This window comes from Streptopelia decaocto, assembly GCF_964273445.1.
Source record: "Streptopelia decaocto genome assembly, chromosome: 1".
Taxonomy (NCBI): Eukaryota; Metazoa; Chordata; class Aves; order Columbiformes; family Columbidae; genus Streptopelia; species Streptopelia decaocto.
Genome location: NC_138663.1, coordinates 15,421,223 through 15,448,394, shown reverse-complemented (window position 1 = coordinate 15,448,394; position 27,172 = coordinate 15,421,223). Strand labels below are relative to the sequence as shown.

Below are 27,172 nucleotides of genomic sequence, written 5' to 3'. Positions count from 1 at the left end.
AAATCCAAAACACAGCACTTTACCAGCTACTAGGAAGAAAATTAACTCTACCCCAGCCAAAACCATGACAACTTGGAATGTTTCATAATTAAGCTGATAGCTGTAATAAGCTGCCATGCTTCCCATAGGAAGAGCTGGCTTGCTCTCTGGACTGTAAATGAGATCTGTTTCAGAATTCAGTTTGTTCTGGACGTTTCAAGGAAGCTTAAAAGATACGTTTTAACTCTGTATGCCTTACATGTTGAATTTTAAGTATTTGTCACTTTGAATGACTTCTTTTGCTCTGCAGGCATGTAGGAGAGCACTTCTGAAGCACTTCACGTGAGTGTGTGTTTATTTGAGGCGCTGACAGCCTGTGTATTCCTTATTTAGAAGGCTAGACGTATGCAAGAAAGAGACCTGAGTATTCTCTAGCGTATTGGTTTTGACTAGCACTTAATGACTGCAAAACATTATTTTCAGCAGTCTATATGTATTTTTTTAATTAAAATTTTATGATGGGAGAGTGAATGTGTTCTCTTACCTGCTGTAATTCTGTCACTGAAAAAGCATTGGAAACTTCTGGCTCGGCATTCCTTGTGAGAAGCAATCTTTGCTCTATCTGGGTTTGTTATCTTCCAAGTTTTGATTTGCAGTCACACGGTCCTGTTACAAACTCCAGTTCATCATTACTCTAAAGGAACACTGCAACTGTACAGAATTCAGCCAATTTTTAAATTAATGGAAAATAACCTCTTCCAGAATCATTGCAACTTTAATTGATGAAAAGGTAAATGTTTTTCTTTTTTCATTAAGTAACAGGAAATTTTTATTAATAGCAGTATGTAAAGTAATACAGCTTACTATTCACAAATGTGTAAACAGTAAGGATAGGGCTTTCTGTTATCTTTTTTATGATAATCTTGGATGCAAAACACACATACATTTTTAGTGGTAAAGAAATCTGCTGTAAAGTATTACCTTTTTTAAGCAGTGTATGTTCTCTCAGCAATTCCGAATACATTCAGTTCTAGTGCTTACACTTGACCTCGTTTTTTAAATGAGTGTGGACGTGATCACTTACACCATCTCTGCTGATAACGTGCGGCTTCCGTAGGAATTCAGTTGCTTCCATGTGCATTACTTAGTTTTCTTAGTACTGACTGATCTTGTAATTTCTTTTTGCTTGCCTCTAGTCCTCTTATTTTTCAATACACAAGGTGCTGGATAAAGTAAAACAGAGAGACATTAGAAGTGGTACAAGATGAACCTTCAGTCATAACCTGCATTAGCTTATCTGTCTCATATAAAAAAACCAAATATCTCCTGATAATGTTCCTAAACATTATCTAAATGTGTATTTGCTTCACTTACACATTTTCCTTAAGGGGTCTGGAATCTCTCTAAGGCTACATTTCTATGGTAATTTGAAGCTTATGTATAACCAAAATAGTAAGGTTGTATCTGACTCTTAGATATATATATATTTTTTAATAATTATTATTCTTGTTGCTATTTTTTATTCCAAGTGTCTTACGCTTTACCTGCTATTGGTGGATGCCCTTTTTGTTGACTTACTGAAGATGGATTCTTCTGGGCTTTCCTCTTGTGTTCAAATAAGCTTATTGTTTTACCACACTGACTTTTGGCTTGGTTTTTGTTTCTACTTTTGTTTGCGGTGTGCATTCCTTTTGTGACTGCTCTGAAAGCTACAAGTGCGTCCTTGTTGAATATAACTGCTAGTCACAGTATTGTGGTTTGGTTTTGTTTTTTCTGAAGGGGGTCAGCAATACCTTACAACTGCTGTTGCTTATGTCTCATCCCAGTGAGGTATATCTGATATAAAGCATTCCCTTTGTTCCCAAGCACTGGTTCATCTAACTGTTAAGTGTTATTTTCCCATATAGTTTATTAGCAACCTTTGCTTTTAACCACTCCTCATAAAGGTTTAGGTAAAGCAGTCTTTCAAATCACAGCCTCTGAACACAGTGTTTTCAAATAATGTGTAATACCGGAACTAATGGGATCTCAGAGGTGCTTGCCAGAAGTCTCTCCAGTGCAAATGCCAGAAGCACCACTGTGGTAAAATCACCTAACTCAGTAAGTTGTGTATGGGCGTGAGGACCCCTCGGCTATGTCTCTTCCATCATCCACCAGCCATTCTGATACTGCACCTCACAACTGTAGCTCTTATTTTAACTTGCTATGTAAAACAGGCTGTGGTCGATGTTCTCCTGCCCTGGCAAGGCTGTAGCTCACTGCAGCGTAGCAACAAGGCTGGCAGGACAGTGACCGGCCTGACCCTCGGGCCATCGCCACCCACTGCAGCCCTGAAGCGCCCCGGCCAAGGGCCCAGCTGCCAGGGCCATGCTCTGCCTTGTCTCCCACCCATCCCTCTGATTCTTTGTGTTTCTGGCTGTAGGGTGCCATGGGTTCAGTACCTGGGTTGTTCTGTACCTTTTTTGCACTCAAGGTTTTTCAAAATAACTCCAGAAAGTTCAAATACCATCTGAGCTAAACTGATATCATCACTCATAGAGTTGTGGCACAGGCAAGGTCCTGCCGGCTGGATATTTGGGGGGTTGTTTTCTTCACTGACCTAACTGAGCACCAGGAATAAACCACAAACGGAGAATTTGGCCATGCCTGACCTCCCTACTGATGGCAGACCTGGTTTGCTCATGTTTTCAAATGGTTGAGTCATATAGACTTAAGTAACCTTTTAAAGTCATGGAATCATTTTGGTTGGAGAAGACCTTTAAGATCGTTGAGTCCAACCTTTAACCTAACACTGCCAAGAGAGTAATTTCATTGCAATCTCTTGTCCAACAGAGCTTGTAGATTATAAGAACCTCTGACATAAAAGCCAAATAATTTCTTATTTAGCCTATAAAAATGCAGCTTTTACCTCAGTTGTACCTGTTCTGTGATGGATACCCATTAATTCAATTTTCTTAAATTTTAACTCTTAATGTTGGGGGGGGGGGTGGTTTGGGTGGCTGATCTAATTGCCATTTTTGCTTCATGGTTTTTCTCAGCTTACTGACTCAATGTAGTTAAGTAGATGTAGCCCTTGTGGAGGTACTATTTGTTCAGAATACAGCTTTATTTGGATTAAATTTAATAATGAGCTATCCCAACTGAAATAAGTGTTCTACTTCAGTCATTGTACATAACCTTGTTGTAGATGGCTGTTCCAAGGCTGTTTGTCATACTTCTTGTAGACAAACCTAAACTGCAGCCTTTGAACTAAATATCAAAAGGCCTTTGAAGATATTTTGGTGTTTTGTTTTCTTGTAAGGGTCTCTTAATCCCAGTAGGGGCTTTTGTTTGGTCTTTGAGGGTTTTCTTTTTTTCTGTAGAGAAGGAGTTTCCTATTGGCTTTACAGTTGCTCCTGCTTCTGTCGTCACCTAACTGAAAGCACAGATATTGTCTTCATCTGTAAGTCACATAAAATACATTTCAAATGTCGTACTTTGTCACTAATTGTTCTTTCCGCTCTTCTTTAGAATAGAGAAAGATGCAAAACGTAATCTGACAACACGGAAAGTTCAGGCATTTTTTGAAGCATATTTTTAATTGTCCGAGTGCCTTCTAGTGATGTGGGGGGTTTTTTTGTTTATTTGTATTTTTGTGTGTGGTGGTTTTGGTTTGTTTGTTTGTTTCTTTTCAGTGGTATTATTTGTGTCTTCCATGAACTGTACCTGCAGCTTGATCACCACCAGGCATTTCACTACATAGCAAACCTGCTGACCATCGCTGTGGTGGGTGGGTGTTATTTCTCTGTGTCCTGGTAGTCCAGCTGATGATCGGAGCTGCCGAGATGTTTTTTGGGCAGATGCTCCTGCTGGGTGTGGTGCCCTGCCAAAGAGCTTGGGAGCAAAACAGATAGCCAGATAAGTGAACAAGGGATGTAGGTCTTGTGCTCGGCATCTCACGTACCTGTACAGCATGCCTGGAGTAATCAGCAGTTGGAAAGCGGCACTTTAAGGCTGTGGTTGTATCTTGGAATACTGAGTAGTCTGTGAGGAGCCTTGGGGCCAGCCAAAGGGTGTTTCAGCTTTGTAGATAAAACTAATAACATTGTGAAATTACAGATGTAAATATTGCTTAGGTGTAAATATCTTAATTGCCAGGGATGTGTATTTTTCACTCTTCAAATAGATTCTAATAGATTCTAATGTGTCTTACACATATAACTGATGTATAATTAGCTCATTATTTCTTTCAAATACTTGAAACAATTTTATTGATAAATTGATGTTTCTATTAGATCCAAAATGTTTGGTTTGGTTTGAATAGCTAGAATGAATGGTTTTCTGTACACTAGTCGGTATATATTTTCAGGCTGAGATATAATCTAGCATCAGAAAAATCAGCTGAACCTATGATTTAATGTTTGAGAAACTTGAGTGGGTTTTTTTAGGTTGAAACTGCCAGCAAGGTAGTCTGGAGGAGCTGTTTCCCCAGGTATGGTACATAAAGGATAAATCTGGCTGTTAGCATTCCAGCCTGATTTCAGCCCTCAAGTTCTGATTTGCAGCCAGAGCACTGTGTTTTGTGATCGTGCTTCAAAGCAGAGCTACAATGGGAAGTCCCTAAAAAAAGCCTGTATTTAAATACTGTGGTAAAAGGTGGCACCAGCTCAGTTGTGCACTGTACACCTTGGGCTAATTTTGGGCCTGTCACCCATTTGATAGAGAGAAGCATTTAGCTGCAGGAGATGTCTTTGAACTGCAAAAGCGAAAAATCATCCTAAAGATGGTAGCCGGAGATCACACAAACTTGCATTATAATGTGGGTGTTGACTTCAGCAACCTGCCTGTAGTTAGTAGGCTGGATAATTAAGCTTTGCTTTTTTTAAATAAACCTGAGTAGGCAGTCTTGTGTGGATGCAAGTTTTCTTTGTTGTGTTTGAACTGTTGTGGATAGAACAGCAGCATTACATTGTTCTGCTCTAGAGCTTGTCATAAGGAATTCAGACACTGGTTTGGGCTTCCTGGGACATCTGCTGGGTACATTTTAAGCTGGGGGGCTCTGAGTTGAGCGCCTATTCTGAAATCATGAAGCTGTAGCATGACAATAGAATGAAGAATGGAAATAGTTAAACAGATTTCCCAGATGATAAAATCAAACCAAGAAGAAGCACAAACTTAAAGTTGTCTAAGTTGTAAAAAAGAATAAACTTTTTCATACAGTTGCTGTAACTTAAGTGATGACAGGTGACTGAAGCAAGGAGTTTCTGCTTGCTGTGCCTTAAAGTAAATGAATCTTCTAATTATTCACTACATGCTTTTTTTTTTTTCCTTCGAGTTCATTTAATACAATTTTTTTGTAAGGGGGTTGTGTGTGTGTTCCTATTAGTTAGAAAAACGTCAAATAGCATATTTTTGACTGTTCCATGGTAAGGAGCAGGGGAGAGCTTGGCAAGGAAGTGTTCTGGTTTGTTTGTTGTTTGGTGGTGTGTTCTTTTGTTGTTTTTTCTTCCTTTAAATGTGGTGATATCCTGAAGAGAGTTTTCTGTGAGCTGGCAGTGTGATTTACTTGGGGTTTTTTTGAATTTCCATGTAGAACTGGAAAAGGACACGCTATAATTTGTGCAGAGAGACATTTCTTAATAGCTAGAACTAAATCTAAAAGCCAGGTTTTGTCTTTGGGTCTAACATTGCTACTCTTAAGCATTCTGCTTTTCAGTGGCTGTGGGATTGGAACAGAATAGGTTTGTGTTCCATTAAATGCTTGTGTTGCTGTGCTTTGTTTGCAGTAAAGGCAGAAAACTTTAAAGGACAAGCTTGGATTTTATTTGATTTGCCTTTAAAACTTCATGGAAGTAAAGATATTGGAAAGATCTGAAAACTGACCTTTTCATTAAATGAATGTTTCCTTGCAGCATTGGAAACACAACCACAACAGAATTGTGCTGGTATAGGAGAACTGAAAAATTCAGTTGAGAGGTCTAGTTCATTGCCCAAGCTGGGAGAAAGACTAAATATATATGGCATTTGAGACTAAAAAGAAAACGGTGTTTTTAAAAAGAAAACGGTGTTTTTAAGATCATTTAATATACAGTTTTAACAACACAGGTAAAGGAAACCTTCAAATATTTTACTTTGAAAGTGCCCAGGACACATTCAAAACTCAGGACAATAAGGAAGAAGAGGCAAAACTATCCCATTTCCACTTCCTTGTAGTATTAGAAATAAATTTTTTTAAGTTGATTTGGAGTAAGAAGTAGCAGCTAGAAACCTATAATGAACTCATGCTCTAACCTATAAATCTGAGGTTTTGAGAAGAATTCAGACACGACTTTCACACCCTTTAGAGTTTTGTTCTGTTGTGTGATGGTGCTTTATTCTGCCGTTGGAAAAGTTTTCCCTTATGGAACGTATAGACTTGTTCATGGACTGTTCTTTTCCTCATAACTTAAGAAAACTTTTCATAGCTTTGCCTTTGGGAGTGCCTTAAGCTGATCTATGTGTTCTGTACTTTAAACACTGACAGTGTGAATTTTATGTCATTGTATATTCTTTTTGTTTAATACGGAATTATGGATTTTGCATGGAGTTTGGTTTTTGACGTATCAGGGGATAACAATTTTGCAGGTTTAAGTTGTTAATGTTTCAAGTGTACTTGTTTTAAGTGATACATTACTCAAAGCAAATTTCTGGCTAGATTTACTATCACTAGCTTAAAAAAGCTGTTATGGTTGAACTGAGCATAACATTATATGTTCATATAACCAGTTTCCATGTAATATACACTTTCAGACTGCAACTTTTCATGCTTCCTTCATGCTGAAAATGAACTTTTTCAAACATTGGGAAAAAGTCTGTCTAGCAAACTTTGAGGGGAGGTACAATCCTCAGGTAGATTTTAAAAGCATCACCAACAGCAACAGGTTTGTAAGATGGCTTCAACGTAATCTGGGCTTGGGAAACCTACTCTGTTTACGGTGAATGGGACGCTTGGGTAAAGGCTGTTGTTTGTTGTTGTGGTTTAACCCCAACTGGTGACTGAGCACCACGCAGCCGCTCACTTACTCCTCTCCCAGCAGGGTGGGGGGAGGAGAGCTAGAAGGGTAAAAGTGAGAAAACTCTTGGGTTGAGATAAGAACAGGTTAACAATTGAAATAAAATAATTATAATAATAAATTATAATGAGAAACAAATAACAAAGAGAGAGAAATAAAACCCAAGGAAGACAAATGATGCAAATGAAAACAGTTGCTCATCACCAACTGACTGATGCCCAGCCAGTCCTTAAGCAGCAGCCTCACACCCAACCTCCTCCTTAGATTTACTGCTGAGCATCATATAGTATGGTGTGGAGTATCCCTGTGGTCGCTGGGGTCAGCTGTCCCAGCGGTGTCCCCTTCCAGCTCCTTTTGCACCCCCAGCCCACTCGCTGGTGGGTGATGTGAGAAGCAGAAAATCTTTGACCCTGTGTAAGCACTTCAAATCTAGCAGCCTGGTCCATCTGCTCCTTGTTTCTGTTCTTCAGTGGCACGAATCTTGGGTATGTGAGCATCTACGTGATGTACTTTTATAACACAAGCATGTTCTTGCCATAATTTAGCATCCCTGATGAGTTTACCTCTGTGCTGCCAGTTGTTCCACTTTCATTGCTGTAACAACCCTCACAGGGCATTTGTCACCGTGCAGGAGTCAGTATAGAGATATACTGAGATAGGAGATGGCCTCAGGTTGTGCCAGGAGAGGTTCAGATTGGATATTAGGAAAAATTTCTTCAGTGAAAGGGTTGTCAGGCATTGGAACAGGCTGTCCAGGGAAGTGGTGGAGTCACCATCCCTGGAAGTGTTTAAACAATGTATAGATGAGCATCTTAGGGATGTGTTTTGGTGCTAGATTTAGGTTATGGTTGGACTCCATAATCTTAAGGGACTCTTCCAACTGAAATGATTCTGTGATTCTAAGTACTGTCCATTTTTTCTCATTCAGCAATATCTAAAGTCAATTGGATGGCTTTCACCTCTGCAAACTGACTCAATTCACCTTGTCCTTCAGCAGTTTCTGCAACTTGTTGTGTAGGACTCCACACAGCAGCTTTCCCCTTTTGATGTTTTCCCACAGTATGACAGGATCCATCTGCAAAGAGGGCACATTTCTTTTTGTTTTCCAGTAATTAATTATACAGAGGGGCCTCTTCAGTGCAAGCCATCTCTTCTGGTGACAATCCAAAGTTTCAGCCCTCTGCTCAGTCCAAGACCATTCCAGAATTCCTGGGCGATTGGGGTTTCCTGTTTGAGCCTGTTGCATTATCAGGGAGTCTGCCTCAACTCCATGTAGTCTCAGCTGCGTGAACCCTGCCATTGAACACCCAGCCCAGCACTGGCGGGCAGGCTGCCAGGAGAAGCTGTGCTTCGGTGCCACTTCTGAAGCCGCTTGAATTCATTCACATGCTGCTAATATTTCTTCTTCAGTTGCTGCTAGTATTTCTTCAGTTGGAGTGTATCGGGCCTTAGATCCTCTCTGTCCCCGGCTCCAAATGCCCAGGGTTGACCTCAAGTCTCTCCAGGTGCTTTCTGCCAGAGGCCCCAGGTGGGACCATTATCCCTGGCTGAGGTGTAGAGCACATTTTTCACATCTTGTCCTGCCCAGACTGGCGCAAGTGCTACTGCACGAACTGTCTTCTGTTTAATTTGTTCAAAGGCTTGTTGTTGCTCAGGGCCCCATTCAAAGTCCTCCTTCTGGGTCACTCCATAGAGAGGGCTTACAACTGAATTGTAACCTAGAATATGCATTCTCTGAAGACCCACAACACCTAAGAAAGTTTGTATTTCTTTTTTGTTAGTTAGTGGAGACATAGGTGTTATTTTATTGATAGCATCCATTAGGATATGATGATGCCCATCTTGCCGTTTTATTCCCAATAACTGGATTTCCTGTGCAGGTCCCTTGACTTTGGTTTGTAGTAAAACCAGCTTTTGAAAGAACCTGGATTCTTCTTCACTTCTCAAACGCTTCCTCTGCTGTGTTGCCCCACACAACAATGTCGTCAATATACTGCAGGTGTTTGGGAATTTCACCTTGTTCCAGCTCAGTCTGGATCAGTCTGCAGCAAATGGTGGGGCTGTGTTTCCACCCCGGGGCAGACAGTTCCAGGTGCATTGGGTACCCTTCCACCTGAGAGCAAACTATGGCCTGCGCTCTGCTGCCAGAGGGATCGGGGGAAAAAAAAATATTGGCAATTTATATCAATTGTTGCATAAGGTTGGCCAAAGTGTGGGAGAATGAAAACTGACCCTGCATGTTGATGCTCGGTAGGACTCCTGAAATCCTAACCAGTGTCTTTCCCAGTTAATCAAAGTCATTGGGGAGTGGAAGAGCTGACCATGAAGATCACTCTAGCAGGAAAGGCTTGACACAGAAGCAAATAATAAGACAGGGAAAACAAGTCTTTTGAACTTAGGGGAAATCCCCTAAATACTCACTGGGTAGAATGTGAATGGGTAAATAATAATAATAATGCAGAGGAGTTGGGAGTTACTCTAAGCTTTAACATGAAGATATGGTTTCTCTTGTGCTTTGTAGTGATGTTTTGAACTCTTACTGTAGTTTTTCTTAATGTAGGTTACACACTACAAGCAATATCCACCTAATACAAGCAAAGTGTATTCCTACTTTGAATGTCGTGAAAAGAAGACTGAAAATTCCAAATTAAGGAAAGTGAAATACGAAGAAACTGTTTTTTATGGTTTGCAGTACATTCTGAATAAATACTTAAAAGGTAACTGTTTCAAATTCCAGTAAAATTTTACCTATAAATAGATATCATAATTTTTCTCAAGCCTGGAGTCTTGTAGTTGAAACAATTCCAGGTTACTGTGGTACAGTGTAGGTAGTGACATGCATAGGATCTTGTTTATGTGATGCTGAAAATGAGATATCCACCCTCATAAAATGCTATTGTCTTCTTAATTCAGCCACCTCTCTTCTGTGTTTATTTATGCCAGTGGTTTTATTAAAAATGAAGAGGGGTTGATATCCCAACTTGAGTGGGTTAAGTTGAAATGAATGGAAACAGCAAGACTGTGCGTAGAATCACAAGAAGATTTGAGGGCAAAAAATATATTTTGCATTTTGAATATAAACTTCAGTTTGTATTTGCTGGTTTATTTACTGTTTGAATTAATAATGGTTTTAATTTCTCTTAAATTTCAGTTGCCACTCAGCTTAAGTTGCTGAATATGGCAGCTACGTGTGAAAGCATTTTCAGTGTCGACAATTTTAAGAGTAACATCTGAAAAGTCCTTGGTGCTGTTCAAGATTTTGTTTGGGGTCTTTTTTGCATTATGTGCAAATATCACCTGTTCTGACCTGAATGCAAGTTGCCTTCTGCCAAGCTTTAGAAGGAAAACTTCGGTTATGTGGCTTACGTATCTTTGTCTCCATCCAGAATTCATGCGTATCTCTGCCAATTCTGCCAAAGATTGGAATTCCACTATAACCAAAATGCTCAATAGTCTTGTTTCTCTTTAGCTGAGGATTGTTCTCTAATGATTCCAGTAGATGACTGGTCCTGAAGCAGTAGCAATGCTTATTCCAATAATGTGGTTAGTTTGTCAGTTCCTATTGCAGCAGTGGTTAGTCAGAGACTGGTTGTAAATCCTCTCCACAGGGACTGTCCCTGGAGCAGCACAGCTCGACCCTTGTGCCAGTGGGGTTGTGTCTTGTTGCATGTGTCAACTTGCAGAGTCATCACACTCCTCTGGGAAAAGCTCTGCTGCTAAAACCCTTGGCAGGTTATTGACTGTCATAAAAGAGTAATAATCTCAAATTGTTTCTGAGTCACCTGAAAACCACAAGTTTGTTTTATCCTGTTGGTTTCTTAAGCATCTTAATCTATGTAATAAATGAAAGTAAAACTTGGTTTTAGCATAGCTAGTATACTGTTTGATGTGTTCTCCGTGTCTTTGTCAGAGGCAAAGTAACTTTTCTGAGTCTGAACCTTTTTGTTATTTATTTTATAAATTGATGAATATCACAATATTCTAAACTTTCATCTGTTTCTGAAAACACAGGTAAAGTGGTGACCAAAGAGAAAATCAAGGAAGCCAAAGAAGTATATAGGGAGCATTTTCAAGATGATGTCTTCAACGAAAAGGGATGGAACTATATTCTGGAGGTAAAAAATTGTGAAAATAAGATGAGATCATCATGAAGGATTTATGAATCAACTGTAGAATAAATACAGTAGTCAACCACAATAGTAAAGACTGGATAAATTTAGCTTTTTATGTTTAGTGTACAGAGAGCAGCAGCTGTCAAAGAATAATCATATAATTATAATTCCTTAGAGAAAAGTAATTTTCATCCTTTCAGATGCTAAATATGGCTTTGCAGGTAATAAGGATTTATGGCTGCTGTCAGCCAGCTAGTATAAGTGGGGGCTTGTTGGCAAATCTCTATATATGTAATATAGTGCTTAGTAGTTACTTCAGTCATTTACGTTGCTTTCTGTAACTAATCATAACCATTTTTATTCTAATATAGAAAGCATTACAACTTACCGCATGTATAAATAGTTCCAGAAAATCCATGTTTTGTTCAATTGTTTCCTAAATTTTTCAGAGATACTTAAGTTGAACTTTATTTTGAAATATAAGGCGTGAGCACTTCTGACACACAAATCCCTCCAAATTAAGTCTTCCCACAGTTATCATCTTTCCGTTTTGTTTAAAAAGGTGTCAGTCTTCAGGTAATTGTAAACATCTCTGTAAAAGCAGCAGATTCAGACTATTATAATAGCATTCTTCAGAGCTGTTCTAATCTCTGCAGATTAATCAAATGCTAAGTTTCATTGTGGTTTCTACTGAATGGATATTTTTGGCATTTGAAAACACAATTTTTAGTTATTTGCATTTATTTTTCCCTGGATACCCTGAACATACGTATTTTATGGTGGCATTTGTCTGAATATATCTGGATGTCGTCTCGCAACTAGGGTGGACTATAAGGTGTGCAAGGTAAAAGTGAATTTCAACTAAATGTTGCGAATGGCAGCAAAGTAAATAAAACCACTGTCTTCTAAGAGGGAGTTTTGTAGAGGACTTGCATCCATTTGAAATAACTACAGATGTGAATTCAATCCATATTTGTGTTTAAGGTTCATTATACATTGTGTACTGCTCTCACCTGTATTTAAAGTAATCTTGATCCCTCTCTGGCTAAAGTGAATTAATACACTTTTAATGCTGCATGTCTGTCCATACTGAGTTTTAATGAGGTTTAACTGATTCTGTGTCAATGGGTGCCTTTGGTTTAGTCAAAAGAAGCCTTCCTGTATACCCTGTTTGCATTGCTTATTCCTTTGTCAGATTTTCTCGCTAAAATTGTGCATATATGTAAACAAATATGACTTCCACTTCTTTTTTTAACTTCATGTAAAAGCACTGAAGAAAACTGAGCAGCAAATATTTCTTGTTCTGTGGGTAGAACTTATGTATGTGTATAGAATATTTAAACCTTCCTGACGCGGTTTGCACAAGGAGCACAACAGATAACCATCATTTGGTTTGATAAAGAGACTATTTATTTTTTAGGTTACAGGATTTTCCTCCAGTTTTGATAATTGTGGTGTTTTTAAAATTTATTTGGGATGGTGGGTGTGCAAACAAAATTGTTTCTAGAATGAAAGAAATGAAGAAGAAGAAAGCTTGATCAAATAAAAAATATGTAGGCCTTAATCTTTGCTGTTTCTTGTACAGAAATATGATGGCCATCTTCCTATAGAAATAAAGGCTGTTCCTGAGGGGTCTGTAATTCCCAGAGGAAATGTCCTTTTCACAGTAGAAAACACAGATCCAGAGTGCTACTGGCTCACTAATTGGATTGAGGTCAGTTTCAGAAAGTTAACCTGTTTTGGTTTGTTTGGTTGGTTTTTTTTCTGAGTAAAAATTAATGCACTTAAAGTCTGAATCCGTCACTAGTTTAGGGGGAATCTCCAGTAGCTTTCATTTTCTGCTCAAAGTAAGCCTGGATTATTTTTTTAGTGTTCTTACATAGGCCTTGTCCCCCTAGTTGGCAGGAGATTGTAATAATTTTACATGAAATTCACAACAGTACTTTTATCCACAAGGAAGGGAGTGGGGGTGGAATTGTGCGCTTGTAGCTTGGGAGCAATAACTCCTGAAATGGTTGATACCTGGCCTACCTTATAGAGGCATTATAAAGGCTAATTACCGTAGCCCTAAAGCAAACGTTTGGAGGCATAAGTGCTTTCTGAATGAATGCTGAAAACAAATAGATCTTTTTGTGCCTGATTAAATGCTAAGTGGGGATTTTAAGTCCTAAGCAAATATACACCTAATAATGTGATGGGTTTTGTTTTAGACTATCCTTGTGCAGTCATGGTATCCAATCACAGTGGCTACAAACTCGAGAGAGCAGAAAAAGATTTTGGCCAAATATTTGCTAGAGACTTCTGGCAGCTTAGAAGGACTGGAATATAAACTGCATGACTTTGGCTACAGAGGAGTTTCTTCACAAGAGGTAATACTACTTGTCTAATAATTTGAGAAGTCTAATTGTTCTTAACCATAAAGGATTGTCACATGTATCTGTTAACAGCAGTGAAATTGTGAATGCACAGAGCACTGTGTTTGGACTTATTGTGGAGGGGGGATCTGAGATGGGGGGTGGGTGTGTGTCTGAATTGTGAGCACTAGACTGGGAGAGCTTTTTTTCTGTATGGAAACTGTCTTTCCTGTGTTAATGCATGAAGAGGGTTTGGGTGAAGCAGGAACTGAGTCAGAGTTCTGTTACAAACTAGTGCTAGGCGGAGACTGGGTTTAGGCTCCTGTAGTTGACGTGACAACTGGAAGCTGGCGTATTTTTCAGACTGCAGGAATAGGAGCTTCAGCTCATTTGGTGAACTTCAAAGGAACAGACACTGTAGCAGGAATTGCATTAATTAAAAAGTACTATGGTACAAAAGATCCGGTTCCAGGATATTCTGTTCCAGCTGCTGAACACAGGTAAGATACTGGACTATTAAAGCCTTTTTAAAAATAACACAAAGTAATTTTTTTCTTATTCATCTTTGTATCCAGAAATATTAAGCTGTTTCATTTATGTCATATAGTATTAGCCATGACTGATCCAGCTGTGGAGACTGAAGTTCAGTACTGGAGCTTCTGTGTGTTCTAGGGGCACAACAGTGGCATGGTTGTTGTTAACTGTAGATGTGTTTTAAACATTTTTAACTATGACCTTCTTGTCAGTGTCTCAGTAAATTTTGGGTGATTCTTTTTAGACTGGGCTTGAAGGCTTACAGGTTAAAATGGGTATTGAGGATTCACATAATGAAATTTAAATTTTGTTTTAAATATAAAATCATAGAATGAAAACCATGTAAGTTGCAATTCTGGACTCTCTCAGATCATGTTCTCCTTCCGGAAGAGGCAGTTGCTCTAAAGCTTCCCATCATCATAACTAATTCAGCCAATGGTAAATCTTTGATGTCTCACTACAAATTGTGAATGAGTTTTTGAGCGTAAGGAACTGATCTCAAGCAGACGTTTGAAATGAAGCGTTCTCTTTTTTTTTTTTTTTTTTTCTTTTAATATCCAAACCTTGTACAAGGCCAGGAGTGAATGCAAATCCTTGTATTTCACTTGCATGTCTACATACTGAAATGAGCAGAATATAAAGGAAGAGGGTGTTGGTTTCTTCATATCAAATACAAAATCTAGTCCTTTAAATAGTGAATATTTTCACTTAGGACTGGAAGACAGCTTACATGAATTGCCCTCATAAGGTAGTGATCATCTTTAAGGAACACTATGCCAGGTAACTTTCTAGACCATTGCTATAGTGCTGTTCTAGAACTCCTGCTTGATCAGTAGAAGTGACAAATTATCTGAAACATCTTCGCTTAGCTTAATACTACAGTTAACTCCAAAAATGGTGGCCCAAGCAACTATAAAATTCTTTGTAATGAAAGCAAACACAGAGTCAGAACAGGAATCTTCTGCACAGCATATTGAAGTGGTGGTATGGGAGCAGACAGCTGAAACTGCCCTGGTTAAAATTGGCATTGCCAAATGGAGACTGCTGTCACCATTTCCAAGTTAATACACAAAAAGGGTCTCTACAGGAGACCTGATTTTTTTCCAGAATTGCGTTACCATTCCACAACCTCCCATGTGAGGTGGTGAGTGTGATGCTTGCCTTTGGCACGCCATCAGGTTTGTTCCTCTGACTGCCCCAACCTGTCTGAAACAAATTTTGTTTTGATTCTTCACTACCATGATCTGGGGCTTGTCCACACAGAAGCTGATGCTAGCATTTTATGGTAAAAATTCAATGCCCACTGGTTCTTCCTGTACACCTGTGCCTTGCATGAGAGCATTTTAGGTGTTCACACCCAAGTTAAAGTCAGTTATGTCAGCTGCTCTGTGACAGCTGTATATAGAACAGCTACTGCAGGTCAGCTGGCATTCAATAACTTATTACCTCTCAGCAACTGTTTTATGTGCTTGCCTGTACCCTTGCACCAAGGTTAATGCCCTGAGGTTCCTCTAGAAGAATGTTTGTGTGAGTGAGCATAATGGTTTTAAATCACTATTAAAAAAAGAAATTGTGTTTTCTTCTAAGATTTTTCTAACATACGCTACTAGTTCTCTACTTGCCATTTTGTAGTCTGGAGTTGTCAGAGCAGATGTTCTGTTCTTGTGTCTGTAGTTCCCTAATGGCTTGAATACCAGATTTAAAAGAGAAACTCTCTCACAAATGTCAAATAAATAAATGAAGTCACATTTACATGTGAAAGAAGTTTCATGTGTCAAGTGTTTGCCTGAGTTGCCAAAAGTGAATCCAGGGTGCTATTTATTTAACATATAGTATGTTTAGTATCCATGCAACACAGAGCAGAAAAGCACATAGTTTATGCTGTCTTGTAATCATATCGCCTACTGTTATCTTGAACTGTTACTGGTAGGAAATACAGAATGTGTGATTTAACATGTAAATGCTGCTCTAATGTGCATTTTTCATTTGACTTTACAGTACCATAACAGCTTGGGGGAAAGATCATGAAAAGGATGCTTTTGAACACATAGTGACGCAGTTTTCTTCAGTGCCTGTATCTGTGGTTAGTGACAGCTATGACATTTACAATGCTTGTGAAAAAATATGGGGTGATGACCTAAGGCAGATAATTGAAGCCCGAAGTCCAGAAGCACCGCTTATTATTAGACCAGACTCTGGGAATCCCCTTGACACTGTTTTAAAGGTAATCTTTTCTTGAAGTCATTTGTATACAAGATTGGGAAGGGCAACTGTTTGTTTTGTAATGACAGGCTAATGAATGTAGGAGACATAATGCTCTAACTTGGTATGCATAGCATATATTTGATGTTGGATGATTTGGACCTGTAAAAATGTAAACTTTTACCTCATCTCAATATAGATATGGAAAAATCTTTTGCAGTCTGAATGCTTTAATTTTTTTTCAAAGCCATTTTCTCATACCATTCTTGAAGCTTTTACAACACTTACCAGTTTTCCTGGTCTAATGATACTGGAATGATTCTATAAAGAGAGGTCTTTCATTACTTAATAACAAATAAAATGGGAAACAACCTGAGCATTCATAAATACCAGGCCAATAAGACTTCTTACCACCAAGGTTAGGTATCCTGGTGTCCTGTATTAATGTAATTCACTGTTCTACGCTACAAATACAAGTTCAGCACTCCTCTCCCTTTTGCCTGTAAGTCAGTGGCATACAGCCTCCAAGTTGAAAAATGCTTCTGGCCTTACAGCTCTTTAGAGAGCACAGTGATTGTTGCAGTTCTATCAAAAAAGCTGTTCATACCTTTGAATTTGAGTAGCTGTCCACACTGTTTTAATAAGAACGTAAGGGAGATTTTAGTTATGTTGGTACTCCTTCAAATTAGATCTGTACAGCTTTAACACTGTGGGGTTTCTGTTGTTATTGTTTTGTTTGTTGCTTTGTTTTTGGTTTGTTGTGTTGTTTCTTTTTTTCCTTTGGGATGAGTGACATACCACAAATAGGAACTTTAAATAATCTTTATCAGAGCTGATAAGAAAAACTCCTGACTGAAGTGTTGCATTTTGTTTATTGGTTGCTAACAAAACTGCAGAAAACTGAAAGCCTTATCCACCATCTAAGGGAGGTCAAAAGAAGAGCAGAATCCTCGGTTGACACATTTCATAGCAAAAACTCACAGCAACCAAAGATAGAAAGGAAGGAAGCATGGTTCTGGTTACCTCTCGGGTACAAGTTCACAAAGGCCATATGATCTGTGACTGCTTTAGTCTAATGGTTTCCACTACAGAGGCTGGCACGCTTTTTGTTTGTGGGCTTGCGTGGAGAGATTTAGAGCAGGACATATGGGTATATGTACAAAATATTATTTTTCAGAGCATGACTCAAATGTGGAAATTGTGTTTATTGGAATAGCAGGTTTTTATTTTTATTCTGAACTGACTCCCTCTTCTTTTCAATAGGTCTTGGAGATCTTAGGGAAGAAGTTTCCCATTACAGAGAACTCAAAAGGCTACAAGCTGCTGCCACCCTATCTCAGAGTTATTCAAGGGGATGGTGTGGATATCAACACATTGCAAGAGGTAGGAGATCCTGTTCACGTGTCAGGGTGACACTGGCAATGTTGATATTTAATCTGGACTCTGCTATAACTAGTCCCATGTTGCAGCAGAGACTGCTGACCCCACCCTGCCCTTCATTCCAGACACTGGCAGCGATATCCTAATGCGTAAAGCAAATTCATTACAACTCCACAGGGAATTATTAAGATGCATTAAAAAACTAAAAGGCATTTCCTAATCCCCCTGTTGTAACCCTTCTCCTCCCACTGCCTCTCCTTTTGTTTGCTTTCATCCTGCTTGTCAAGTCTCATTCAGATCAAAATCTGTCAGTGTTTGGTCCTTTCATTGATGTCTGAGGCACACTGTGTGATTGCTGTGCTATAGCCATAGTAGTAATTAACTGGCTCAGCTCATTAATTATATATCATCTGAAGTGTGCTTACGCTCATATTGAAGGTGTAGTCTTGAAGGAGACTTTTTAGAAACGAGGGTAAGGTTTGTGAGTTTGATTTGACAACCAGCAGAATAAGGATTGTTGAAAGCCCAGAAAATATGTATAGCAGGTTATTCTGTAGTCTGAGTCAAAAGTAAAATTTCGTTAAGACAAAAATTGGTTATTTAGTAGATGTTGCGTGCTTGAAACTACTTATAAATTCACAACTCTGACAAGATGGAGATACTAGGTAATATAATGTGGTTGCAAAGGTACAGACTGCAGTAATTACAGATGTCGAGGGGCGTGTAAAAGGAGGAGGACTTGACTTCATCAGATTTGTCCTGGATCATTCATCCTCAGCTGTGTTAGAGTTCAAAACCAGAAATAAGCTGGATAAATTTAAGATTAATTTTACTTGATTTTATTGACACTTGTCTTAGCTTTCTAGATTGACACATCCTTGGATACTTTTTAACAAATCTGACTTTTGCTGCTTCTCAAAATTAGGAGTAAGATAGACATCCAAGCTTGTTTTAGAGTCTGAAACTATCTGTGTATTCAACATGGGCACATAATGTGAACCTCAGCCACAGAACTCAAATTTGTCACTCAGATCCTTAGAGAGCAGTTAGTGTTGAGGTTGTTACACACTACAGTTTTGTTTCTCTTCCAATAGTTTTAAAGCAATTTTTTTTTCCAATGTGGCTTTTTGAGAATATACAACTGTGTTAATGTGCTTAACAGAACATAAGCATGAGAGGTTAATAGTTGGAAAGAAAGTCTTACCACAAGATACTAGAGGGTGAGACTTTTTTTTAATAAACTACTGCTTCTTCTCAACAACTGTTTAACAGGACAGATGCTTGTGTTAAGTGAAGTATGTTGTTGAAATTTTCAGGAGTCATGACAAAAAAGAAACTGGACAAATAATTCTTTCTTGTAGAAACTCAAAGGTTGCTTTCTGTAACTTATACTGGGCAAAATTTAAGGATGCTTATATAGCATTGATTCTAATAAAAATATTAAAATTAGTATTTAAAGCATTTGCATTAGATGAAAAAATGCATTGCTCTCCAAGATCTACATAGAGTGGGAAAATAATTTCAACAGCTAATGGGAGAGGATAAGAGGGAGAAGGAGCAATTCTTTGTTCAGGTCATCTGCCTGTTTACATATTTTCTTCATCAAACTGTAACTGATTATGAGGAAAATCCAGTTCCACAAGGCGTACGGAACAGATGTATCTCACTGCTGCCTGGTCACCGCCTTCTCATCTTCTCCTGACTCTCTAATCTTGCTGTGCACTTCATGGAAGCTTTGGTCACTGAACCGCTGGTCGTTAAACTGATTTAGCCCACACATATAACAACAAACTAACTGAGCCAAAAGTGATCAGTTTTCTGGTTTAGTGGATTAAATTGGCCCAAAAAGGGGCCAGTACTCACAAATGCAATACAGAAGAGGAAATGAACTGTTGTTTTGAGCTGGAAGAAGCAGGAAGGAACGAAAAAGACACTTTTTATTTGACAGCAGCAAGTTATGTTGGAACAAAAAGACCGTGATTCATCCCTTTCAAGAAGTTGTTTACATGAAAAAATATAAATGTATTATTGTGGTTGTCTTTTTTCCCTTTCTCTCGTAAAGCACATGCAAGTGATTATTCTGATTATTTCATACTAGTCTTAGGTTCTAGGCATGATTTATTGTTATGGATCAGGTGAAACGTAATGGGTACAATAGGAAAATCTAGAATGAGTAATGACCTATCAGTCTTGCGTAACAATCCAAACTAGCTGAAACAACAATATAGAAAACAACTCAGAGTATAAACTGGATTTTAAAATTCTTTGTTTTAATAGGGGATGCTGGTAGAACAGGTAAGGAACCTTTTCTGACTTTCTTCTAGCATTTTCACTTATTAAAATCATTCCAATCTGCTAATTCCACAATATACTACACTTTCAAAGGATTTTCTTTGAACATTCAATTTCCAGATGTCTTTAAATTATTATACAGAGAAAAATCCTCTAATCTGGAGTCACCGTTGATATATTAATCATGCTCATAATGGTCAGAGGACGCTGGTCAAAATCTTGACACCTGAACTGTTCTCCCTGTATAGGTTGGAAAGTGTGAGATAAGAAATTCTTCTGTATTGCTTTCCTTTGGAGGAGACCTCATTGGTTTGGGATATCCCCCTTTTCTTCTTCCCTACTTCTGCTGCTGTTCACCATCTCTTCCCCATAAGGAAGGAAGCTGCTATCTGGGTCTGTGCCGCAGGTCACTGGCAGGGTCAGAGGTGCCTTTCAGCTTAGTCTCCATTTCCCTTCCACCCCTTATCAGCCAAAGATCAGTCTGAGTAAGGAAATCCCTTGGGAAAGAGTAGAAAGGTGGAAGCCAGTTCTTCACCCAGGGTAAGCGAGGAGTTGTGTCTGTGGCACAAGATGAACAAACCGTCTGTAAATGAGAGCAGGAAGGGGTTCACGTTTCTTCTCACCCAGGCAAGAAGGTGAAGCGGCCATGGCCCAGCTGTGCTGTGCTTGTAGTAGCATCTGTTACCCTACAAGTACCAGTGAACATGGAGTCTTAAGTATCATATGCTTTGGTAGGATGTTGTTTATACCGGGCAGTTTGTGCTATGTCTTGCAGGCATGTTGAGGGGAGTTTGATATCAGACCAGATCTATAAAACTTGATAGTGAAAGGAGTAGAATACATTGGCTCAGGCTTGGCCAGCGGTTCACATGGCTTCAGGCTTGGTCAGTGTCTGGACAGAACTTAATCAGAGCCCAGGTGGAGTGTACCTACATTTGCCTTTTTAAAAGACAGTGAGGTAAGGAGAGTCCATGTCCAGGCCCAGTCAAGTCTGGTTTCTTACGCTGCTATTGGACCTTATGCTTACAAATAGGGCATACAAAATCCTTTTTCTTACCCTGCTTTTGTTATCTTCAGTTACTTCTGAGATGCTTAATGGAGAATTTCATTCATTTCAATCCTTTTTCCTTCTGGACACCCCTTTTAACTGCTTCCAGGAGAAACTAATCACCTGAAAATAACAGATTCCTTTTGTGTGTGGTCACCATCTGAAAGAATATGATGACTGCTGCTAAAATCCACTGTCACATATTGAGGAGTTGGGGGGGGGGCGAGCGTATTTGTTCAGGATACGAAGCTTCCAAAGGGTTCCCTTAAGTGAAAGTCATGGTGGAAGGGCCTGAGAGTCATTTCACGTGGCCTCTTGGATAAGGTGGAGTAAGCTGGTACCATTAAAATGACAGAAGCTCATTGATGAGATCTCTGCTGGGGAAATCCCTACTACAAATGTAGTGGGAAGGTGTTCAGAGCATACCCTCAACAGGTTGTGGCTCTTCCAGAGTATCTGTGAAGAGACAGTCTGCATGTGACTGAATGAATAAACCAAATACTAGTGTGCTCTTCTGTTTACATTAGCTACCCCTTTGCCACTGTCTGAAGTTGGAATTGCCTCTTTTTATCTTCTTTTTTTTTTTTCTTATGAAACTTAAATTTTGCCCTAGCTGTCCCTTAAAAAGTGGTTTGTCATCAGTAGCTCCTGAAACAGTCCTGTTCAGTGTTACTCAGGCATTTCTTTTAGATGCAGGAGTCTGAGACTGCACAAAAGATTACCAGATTTCTGACAATGTTGGGTTTTGAAACTGCACTCTTCCCATAGATTATGTCCTTCCATTCTGCTTCTCACCTTCCTTTTTTCTGGCTGGATGGGATTTTGCTATTTCACCCATTTGGAAGTTTTCTCACCCACTTTTATTAGTAAAATGGTTAGGAGATAGGAGTTCAAACACACTCTTTTTGGGGCTATAACCATCATTTCAGGCTGTCTTAAGGGTAGCAGGGCAGGGGAAAAAAATCTTGGCCTTTTATGAGCATGACTAAAGCAGCACCCATTCCTCCAGGCTAGAGGATGTCATATGTGGCTGGGTAGAGTGAGAGTGGGGTGAAATGATTTGTTAAGTTTTAACTTGGCTGTTGTAAGCAGTGCAGTTCACATTGATCTGCACCTGCCTGAGAAGGTGGCAAAGTGAAACTTCTGAGCAGCTTTATCAACTTCCATTTCCCATCTTTGAAATGGACAATCTGTTTGTAGTCAATGTGATTTTCAAGAGAACAAGTCATGGGTGAAAGTGGCTAACAACTTTCTGGAGTGTTGATAAGCAAGATGACGGCTTTGTTTCAGGTTATATGCTATGCTTTGAGGTCTTCCAATAATTCTGAGAAGGCTCTGAAATATTCCCATGAAGTCTTTTGTTTTCTTTAGAGCTCTGATTGTCTGGGCATTGCATCACTGTGCTACCCTAGTTTGGGAAGTATACTTGCTGGCATGATAATGGTTTTACAGCAAAATAGTTATGCCATGCTGGAATCACAAATAGAAATGCAAACAGCATGCCAGAATTGTTACATATAACTCCTGGAAACTGAATGTTAGTTGGTTTAATTGTCTGTAAAAGCATCTCGTTTAAGTAGTGTAATATTTTTGTGGAAAAATGGCATGGCCTAAAAGTATGTTCTGTCATAATTTTCTTTTTCTTATTAGATTGTGGAGGGAATGAAGAAGAATAAGTGGAGTATCGAGAATATTGCTTTTGGATCTGGTGGAGCTTTGTTGCAGAAACTAACTAGAGATCTCTTAAACTGTTCCTTCAAATGTAGTTACGTGGTGACCAACGGTCTCGGGGTACGTCTTTGGACTATGTCTCCCATTATGTTTTCAATAGAGGCCTCCCTGCTTGAAAACCTGTTTGACATTTCCTGTTAGATTACCACCATCTGAATTAGATACATAAGACCCACAAAGCCCTTTCCTTTTGGAAAAATACTCTCTTCATTTTAGGTAAATGTCTTCAAGGACCCAGTTGCCGATCCAAACAAAAGGTCAAAGAAAGGCAGACTGTCGTTGCACAGGACACCGGCTGGGGAATTTGTGACACTTGAGGAAGGCAAGGGAGATCTTGAAGAGTATGGACAGGTATGAATTTTCAAAACGTAATACATCATTCTTCGTGCAAAAATAGACTCAGAAAAAGCAGGTTATAACTTAATTTCAGGATTTATTTTTTATTATATTTTAGTTCAACTCCCATTTTATCTCCTCAGAAGTGTCCCCAGTGCCAAACTCAGTAACAGCAGCATCTTAGAATGCCAGTAAAATGTTTAGGCTTTACAATTAGAGATCTTTCTCTTTCCTTTGTCTTCAGAAACAAGAGACCATCGCTGCTTTTTCCCAAAATTAATGCCTAAATGTGGCCCAAAATATGCTACCCAAATAGTTTTGTGTGGGCTATATTGTGCAATTTGAGTAGTGACCTGAGTTGGAGGTGGGAGAGGGACAGATGTAACTAAAATGTATTTCCCCATTGAGATTTATAAATAGTTCCTTCAGGTGTTAGTGCTTTGTATGTGGAGTAGTTGTCCAATTTGCAAAGATGTAAATTTACGCCAGGAATTCAGTTTCCCTGTTAATTGTTTACAATTGCAGAATGAAATGCTACTTCAATAAAATAAACACAAACTTTATGCCAATCTCAGCGTGCCAGCAATGAAATATTTAACTGCATGTTTCTTGAGTTTTCTGGTATAGAGAAGCACATTTCTGTGCTATGAGGCAGAGGGGTGCTACTAGGCACACTGTCTTCTGTAACAGTAAGCATAAAACAGATCTCTCTGAGAAATTTCAAGACAGAAAAGAGTTATATGCACCGTAGCTATTGTGCTCTGTATGCAAAGATCTAAGAAAAAATATTTTCAAAGTTATATATACACATGCATGTATATATGTTTGTGAATGAACATTCATATATATATATATATATGTAGAAAGGGAAAGGGCCTAATGGTAAGAAATGTCTTCTAAACAAATCACAAGACTTTGGCTCTGAAATTAGGTGAGATATATTAGTAGTTACTTCATTATTGACAGGTGAAATGATTCATTAAGATGTTTTCTGTCCTGGGATACTACAGAGGGTTATTTGTGTGGTACAGATTCTGGAGCTCCCTGGGAAATGACAAGGAAATGTTCTTTTTTTGTGGGTCTGTTTCCCTAAACCCCACAGGTCCTTGCGATAGGTCGTGGAACATAGCGACTGCTCAACATTGCTTTTGTGCTAACTTTTCTATACAAAGCTGTGCTTATTGCTCTTCCACTGTGCTGTTTGCAAGCACTTCCTGATACACTGTTTTACAAAATATATGTGCAAGGGGACTATGAGAATCTGTTTTTCATAGTTGCTCTAGAGCAGGGGCATCAAACATTCTCACCGGGGGCCACATCAGCCTCGCGGTCGCCTTCAAGGGGCCAAATGTAATTTTAGGTCTGTATCAATGTAACTGCTCCTACATTTGTACAGTCCTAAAATTACATTTGGCCCTTGAAGGCGACCGCGAGGCTGATGTGGCCCCCGGTGAAAATGAGTGACGCCCCTGCTCTAGAGGAAATAAAGATTTCATTTAAACCTCTGGAACTGAGTTATATTTAATTGATTGAGTGTTGCCTTTCTTACTAGCTGCTCTAGTGAGGTATGTTTAGCGTGTGTGTGTTTGGCTTTTGCCACGTGTGGACATCTGACTTTGGGGACTACTCAGCACAAAGCTCCTGTCTGTGCACAGGGTGGCCTAAATCCTTTCTTTTATCTAACCATTGGTGAAAGCTGTTGGATGAGGCTGTAAAGATTTAGTGTCTTGGCAGTCTAAAGCCTGAGTCTTGCCAGGCTTGATTCAGGTGCTCACCTCTGAGTTTGTGTAACCGATGTTGTTTGCTTGTTTGCGAAATCACTCTTGCTAAAGCACTGGTGTTTCTTGCAGGATCTCCTTCATACAGTATTTAAGAATGGAAAAGTAACAAAGTCATACTCGTTTGATGAAGTCAGACAAAATGCCAGGCTGAAGAACAGTGAACTAGAAGTGGCGTCTCACTAAGTTTCATTCCATGTCTATGTATGTGTGTGTGTAACAAATACGTACTGCATAGCTACTGGGTTTCTTGTACAGATTTGTGTGTTTGTGTTTTATGACATTGTAGCCAAATTATTTGTTGGTTTATGGACATACTGCCCTATCTTTTGCCAGTCTTTAGAGAAGATGAAATCAGGAAATGGTACTTACATTGTAAAACATATTTAATGCTAAAGTGTGCTTTTTAGGGCCCTTTGCCAGTAGTGATTCAATCTGGTATTGATCTTTTCACAAATGAGACAGAGCTGAGAAACTTTTTTATATATAACAGAATATCACAAAATGGATTTACATAAAATTATCATAATTGCTTTATGTTTATATTTAACTTGTATTTTTGTACAAACGAGATTGTGTAAAATATATTTAAAGTTTCAATAATTAAGTCTTTCCAACTTTTCATGATTTTTATGAGCACAGACTTTCAAGAAAATACTCGGTGGGGGGGATTCCATTGCCTTTTGTCCATTAATCAGCAAATAAAACACGGCCTTAAAGTTTGTTGTGACATTGTACCATTTGATGACTAAATCAGGACTCGTATCTCCTTAAGATCTCATAGAATTGCTGACCTCACTGTTTCTTGTAGCTGTCTGTATTAGTACATCTGCATTAAAGGAAGTTACTGTTCTTACTAGAAGGTTTAGGTACTACAGACCTTGCTGGCACAGTAAGGTATGTGAATGAAATGCCAAATTTTAAGGATTCTCTACTGCAACTTAACTTGCCAAGTCTATCTCACTTGGCATATGCACCTCAATATTTTAAGAGTAAAGTTTTTAAGAGATCTCCTCTTCCACTATAGAATATATGTGTAAAATACTGAAATATGGAAGCGGTGTATTTTAAAGTAATTACACTTCTGGGTTTATTTTTCATATACTGTAAGTGACATGACTTTGAAGCAAAATACTGGACTGGGTAGTGCACTTTTTTACTTTTTTGTATTTTTTTCATTGATTTGCCTTTTGTCAGACTGGATGTTGAATTGTAAAAATGTTTAACTATTTTTGTTAACAACTTTAATAAAACTTTATGCTAGCCAAACTCCTCCATGAATGGCAGACCTGTTTCCCCTTCCTGCCCTCTTTATTGGGGTGAGGAGAGGCTTTTATTTTGTAGAGGGCAACTGTAGGACAATACGTTTGAGAGATACTTTTGAACTGTCTGCACTTGATTGTATTTGCTCTCTGCATATGTTTGATTTGAATATCTGCTGGAAAACAAAACTGTTGAGGATTTTATTTGAGAAGCTATGTAGTAACCTCTGAAATGTTTGATAGTACTGTAGGATGGCACTCGCTAGAAAAGGACCTCCCTGACTTAAAAACCAACAGCAAAAGTAGATGGCTCCTGTGTTATGCTGGTGATCAACTATCAGCCAATGGCTTAATATACGGCTGTAATTAATGCTTCTAACTAGTAAATGATGTCACAGAAAAATGTTAGGAGTCCTCTAAGATAATGTAAGCCTACAAAATTTTATAAAACATGCTTTTAAAGGAAGATTGAAAAGCCATACTTCATTGTTCTTACTCTCTCGCCAAAAAGGGCCACATCAAAGTACCCATAATATTTCCAGGGTTTGTGGTTAAGACATCTATGCCCAGTCTCAATAGTTATTGTTAATAAAAACTTGTTTTCCACTTGTAGTGTATGTACATTTAAGTGATGTATTGTTTCAAAAATAGTGCTTTAGTAAGACTCTAAATGCTGACCTTTCACACTGAGGAACTGCCTTCCCTTTGCTATTAATGATATTGTTTGTATTTGGCCAGGAAAGATTTTAAATCTGGACCTAGGATCAGTAGCAGGTAAATAGTACAGAGCCTATTTCACTCCTCCACATGTGTACTAGGGAATTTTGTGATGTATGGTTTAAAAACAAAGTAAATGCTGCTTTCATTCTGTACCAATAAAAATTTTGATAACTATTGACTACCCATAACTGATATTTTTGTACTTGAGAACTGAGGATATACTGTGGAAGCACTGTTTTCTTGTGTACCATGAAATACATTAGTAGGTGTTCAGTATTGTCTAAAACTTTTAGCTTATAGTTGGACTCTTGAAGCAAATTGTCTACTTGTGCATGTCACCGTCAGAAAACCGTCATGTCATTCATTTTATTAAATGTTAATATCTTTAAAAGGGGGCGGGGGGGTGGGAATAA

General features: G+C 38.7%; 1 protein-coding gene across 1 annotated transcript in view; it reads left to right on the top strand.

Moving 5' to 3' along the window:
* Window positions 1–26,935, top strand: part of NAMPT (nicotinamide phosphoribosyltransferase) — a 31,159-nt gene extending 4,224 nt beyond the window's left edge. Inside the window, exons 2-11 of the mRNA XM_082075657.1 lie at window positions 9,571–9,727; window positions 11,022–11,125; window positions 12,708–12,836; window positions 13,333–13,491; window positions 13,840–13,976; window positions 16,009–16,234; window positions 17,476–17,595; window positions 22,583–22,723; window positions 22,880–23,014; window positions 24,850–26,935. Coding sequence (XP_081931783.1) covers window positions 9,571–9,727; window positions 11,022–11,125; window positions 12,708–12,836; window positions 13,333–13,491; window positions 13,840–13,976; window positions 16,009–16,234; window positions 17,476–17,595; window positions 22,583–22,723; window positions 22,880–23,014; window positions 24,850–24,963 — 1,422 coding nt within the window. The 3' untranslated portion in view covers window positions 24,964–26,935. The remainder of the gene's footprint in view (window positions 1–9,570; window positions 9,728–11,021; window positions 11,126–12,707; window positions 12,837–13,332; window positions 13,492–13,839; window positions 13,977–16,008; window positions 16,235–17,475; window positions 17,596–22,582; window positions 22,724–22,879; window positions 23,015–24,849) is intronic.
* Window positions 26,936–27,172: the final 237 nt, after the last annotated feature.